A 4,933-nucleotide genomic window follows, 5' to 3' on the forward strand; every position below is an offset into this window, starting at 1 on the left:
ATATCTCTGATCAGGACCTTCATGATTCAGTGCAGGGATAGTAAATGCAAAACGTGGACTATCCTCAGGATGAATTGGAATTGAAAAAAAACAATCTTTAATATCTATAACTAAAACATACCAGGTTTTTGGCAAAGCAGACAACTGAGGAATCCCTGATTGAGCAGGTCCCATAATAACCATCTCATTATTAATGGCTCTTAAATCTTGCAGTAATCTCCATTTACCAGATTTCTTTTTGATGACAAAAATGGGAGTATTATGGGGAGATACAGAAGGTTGTATATGTCCTTCTGCTAATTGTTGTTTGACCAGGTCATGGGCTGCTTGTATCTTTTCTTTAGTCAGGGGCCACTGAGGAACCCATACTGGTCTTTCTGATTTCCAAGTAATTTTTATTGTCTCAGTGGCCCTTTCTGAAAATCCAACCCATGTCTGTCTCTCCCTTGATCTATTTGTATTGGTGCTGCTATACCTTGTTCTTGTTTTTCTAATCTTTTTCCTTTCCTAAAACCTTGTCTAGTCATAATAGTGGGTGCATTTTGGTTGATGTTATTTGTTAATGTCAAACCTAATTGATCTAGGACATCTCGTCCCCATAAATTTACGGGAAGATGATCCAATACATATGGCTGTATAGTTCCTTCACATCCTTCAGGATCCTTCCAATCTAATACCATTGCACTTCTATGGGGATTAGTCGCCACTCCTAGGCCTCGAAGCGTTTGAGTGGCTTGTTGTAATGGCCAATGTTTTGGCCATTCTTTTTTTTTTTTTTTTTTTTTTCTATTCCCACCTCCACTTTATTATTTCTTATGTAAACATAAAAGCTAGTTACATCAAGGAAAAACAGCAAGGATTTTCTCTTACAACAAAGTAACAACTACCTTTCAAGGTCTTTTATATTTATAAATGCAGTAAATAAAAAAGCTGTTCACAAATAATTTTATCTTATCAAAAACAGAATCAACTAAAAGTGAATATTTTAAATGAAGAAATTCTGCACTTTGCTTTGCCATGCCTACATATTAAAAAAGATTCCATTCACCTGCAACTTTTAAGACACATCATGCAAACATACTCACCTAGGAATGTTTTAAGATCACTCTGTTCTAGTTAAAAGGAATAAATAATATAAATAACAACCATCACTTTTACAAAACACCCTTCCCCCAAAGCAAAAATCTCAAAGTGCTCACAAAAAAATTTTACAACAATTTTACAAGGCACATATAAACCTAAACATTTTCAACCAAATTTTTCTTAAACATCCAAGATAGTAAATGCCAATTCCTAAAAAAATTCAGTTTATTTTACTCTCTCTTCCCATCCCGAGCCCTCCCCTTCAAAATTTTATCCTGGTAAGGAAAAATAAGTACTTCAAACACAAACTATTCCTGAAAGGGAAATACTTTCACAACTATAAATGGTCACTTACTCAAATGGGAAAGAAAATTAAGCACTGAAGTATTATTTTATCCAGTGGAAGAAAAACACTACTTTAGAAAAATTCTGTATCCAATGGAGTATTTATATAGCAACATTCATAGACACAAAACTCTCCTCTTTTGCTTTCCTCTTTTCTCAGTTCTCAAATAGAATTAAATATAATATGCAATTTTAGACCTGGAAATGATCTTACAAATTATCAAGACCAAAATTATTATATTAAAATTAAAGAACATTAAAGGACAGGTGACCTGCCCAATGTTATTAATTAGTGACCTGGGTAATAAAGTCAGTTTTTCTCATCAAATATGAGACTTAGAATCTTTAAAGTCTCCCCCCAGAGTAAAATTCTATGGAGAGTATCTTTCCCACACAAGTATCACAAAAACAATATTTTACATTTATAACAATCAATATGATTCTTCATGAAATTCTTATAAGTGGTACAAAGTATATTATGTTTTAAAATACAGGACATCAATAGAAATTAATTACAGTAGAAATTTTACATAAAGCTGAGGTAAGTAGAAAAAGCATAGAACAGCCTGAAAGTTAAATTTGTCCAGTCAGGCTTCTTTACTAAAAGTAGTTCCTGCATTTTAGAGGAGGTGATTTGCCCTGTGATATATTTTGATCTTTGTTATGACAATGAACATAAGTTTTGTATTATATGTAGGCAGGGACATTAAGAGAGCTGACTCAGAATATTACTCCTACTATAGTAATTATATGGTTTTGCTTTTCTGGAAATATCAAATAAAACTCTAAGAATGGGTAAGATTTTTGTTTAAAGAGCAGATAAAAAATGCATTAAATGAAAATATCATCACTAATAATTAACACTAGCAGCTATTCACATTTAAACCATTCATCTAGTAACAACTAAAATATATTGACAATTAAAAAGGAAAAAGGGAATGAAAATTGATACGTGCATGAATGAACCTCAAAGGCATTATGTTGCGTGGAAAAAAGTCTCAAAAGGGAATATACTAAGATTCCATTTATCTGACATACCAGAAAAGACAAAATTATAGTGATGAAGAACTACTGCCAGGGTTTAGAGCTAGGAAGAACTGACCACAAAGAGCAGCATGAATAAGATAAGGGAAGTGATGGAACTGTTCTATATTCCAATGGCAGTGGTGATACAAAAACTTAAAAATTATGATTTAACTGTATTAAGTAAAATCAATAGCCCCATTAATTATTCTAAAATATGTATAATGATAATAAAAATGAAAGTACTTTAAGGAATTTAACATTTTCTAAGGAAATTCTATTCCAAAGTGAATCTGAATTGTGTTCCTTTATAATTTAAAATAATAGGTATCTTGGTGTTTGTTTAGCAGAAAAGGAAAAATGTTCCTAGTAATACCTGTTCTTAAAAAAAAAATGACTAGTAATGAATAATAGTGCATTTTAAAATTTATTTTCTTTCATCATTCTTATTAATTAAAGTTATTATATAGTTGGATTTAACATTTAAATTAATTATGTAGACACTACAAATCAGAATCTGCAAATACTGTCGGATCCTCGGTCATCAGAATAAAAAATATTTAAGTAAAACACTATTTCTCAAAGTGTACCACTGGGACTTATATGTAACATACATGACAAGACAAGTCCCATAACTTTTTCATGCCTCTCACAATTTTTTTGAACTGTCAGAAGTTCAGAAAGAATAACATGTGAGGCAGACATAAAAGGGGAAGGGATGGGGAACAATAAAATTATTACAAATACTGCATTTCTAAAACCTACGAGAATGATACAAAGTTTACAAAGGAAGTCCATGATTCCATTTATAGCAGATCTTGCCTTTTAAGATCAGGTCTAGATAATTTTTCACCACTACTTCTGCCATGAACGGAGGTTAAATGCTTTTTGAGAGCAGACTTGTGCTTGAAATCCATATCACAACAATGGCATTTGTATGGCCTATCCCCACTGTGTATGTTCAAGTGGTCCTGAAGAGTGCTTTTAGCAGTAAAGGTCTTCAGGCACACAGTACACTGAAAGGGCCGAATGCCCATATGCCCTTGAATGTGCCGGTTAAGATTTTTCTTCTGTGTAAATGTTTTCCCACATTGTAAACATAAGAAGAGTTTATGCATCTTAAGGTGGCGCAGGTAGTTTTCTACATGAAGAAACCCTCGCGGACACCTGGGACACTGGTGCCTCAGTGAATAACTCTCCTCTAGGTTCTGAATCTCACTTGCTGTACCATGACTTTCATCAGTATTCTCACAAAATAAACCCTGACCTTGATTCCCAGGAACTTCTGCCACTCTGCTCTCCACTGTAGAATTAATCAATGAATGCTGTGTTTCAGAGAAATACAGGCTTGCTTTTGATGAGGTACAAGGCTGTGAAAACTGCCCATTTTCTCCACTAGCTGTACTGATAGATTCTACATGAAGGATACAAATTTCATTGTCTTTAAAACCCACATCTATTGGGGATAGCTCTGGTGACTTCATTTCCTTTCTCTCTGATGTCAAGCTTTCTACTGTGGTCTGTAACACATTGTCTTCCTCTTGTTTAACATGGAAATCTATGTTTATAGGGCTATCTTCTGAAATTTCAATTATCTCACAGTCCTTATCAGAACTTTCTTCTTCATTCTTAACATCTGGATCAGAAGAGTGACATAGGTCAGCGTGTTGGTTGTTGTTTTTCATAGATAGATCAATTTCCAGATACTTTGACAAAGCTTCTGTGCACTTTTCCACAATGTGAACCATCTGAAGGTAACTGGCAGCAGTCAAATATTTCAAAAGCTCTTTCCTTTTTACTTCAAGTGCTCCAGTGTAGCAAGAGAGCAACAATTTTCTGCCAACTTCTGCACTTTGCAGAATGGTGATTCTGACATGTTTTGATTGTGTGAGTAAAAACTGATCTCTCATGAAAGTGGAACAAGCAGCCAATATCACCTTGTGCCCCTGGAACTCAGTGTCATTAATATAAATTGATACATCACAAAATAAATTCTGCTGCCTCAAGAGATTCATTTTCTGCAAGACCACATCTCCTTGCTGTTCAAACTGGAAGTGCAGAACATCAGACTCAGCAGCCATGGTCAAAATCGACCCTGAAAACCGGTGTTGAGGCTTCCGCGGTAGCGGCGGCCGGGCCGGAAGGAGGACTTAGCCTCCTGGAACGACAGAAAAGCACCCGAATGCCGGCGAGCCTCCTTTCTTCTTCCCAGTTTCGGGACGCGAGCCATTCCCCTTCGTGAGTCCTCCCCAACATCCATGTAGGAGACGAGTATGAAGTTGGGTCACGGCACGTGCGTTCCAGTGTTTTGGCCATTCTTGACGAGAGATGATGCTAAGGTCTGCACCTGTATCCAGTAGCCCATTAAATTCATGTCCTTGAATATTTAGTTTTAGCATGGGGCGAGAATCTAAATTTAAAGAAAGCATAGCCCAATCTACACCTGTGGAGCCTAATCCCTTGGAACCTCTTTCTACAGTAC

At 35.4% G+C, this 4,933-nt stretch overlaps 1 protein-coding gene across 1 annotated transcript; it reads right to left on the bottom strand.

Annotated features, from left to right (window-relative positions):
- Positions 1-2,855: 2,855 nt before the first annotated feature.
- LOC124098973 (zinc finger and BTB domain-containing protein 6-like) lies at positions 2,856-4,663 on the bottom strand. Its single transcript, XM_046453927.2, has one exon. The coding sequence runs from the start codon at positions 4,530-4,532 to the stop codon at positions 3,258-3,260; it is 1,275 nt and encodes a 424-aa protein (XP_046309883.1). The 5' UTR covers positions 4,533-4,663; the 3' UTR covers positions 2,856-3,257.
- Between the last annotated feature and the right edge of the window lie 270 nt (positions 4,664-4,933).

Source organism: Marmota monax, unplaced genomic scaffold (genome assembly GCF_021218885.2).
Source record: "Marmota monax isolate L192 unplaced genomic scaffold, Marmota_monax_Labrador192_F-V1.1 WCK01_AAM20220418_F8-fsc02633, whole genome shotgun sequence".
Classification (NCBI taxonomy): Eukaryota; Metazoa; Chordata; class Mammalia; order Rodentia; family Sciuridae; genus Marmota; species Marmota monax.

Coding starts and splice junctions, on each gene's coding strand:
- LOC124098973 (XM_046453927.2), bottom strand. CDS start 4,532: ATGGCTGCTGAGTCTGATGTTCTGCACTTCCAGTTTGAACAGCAAGGA.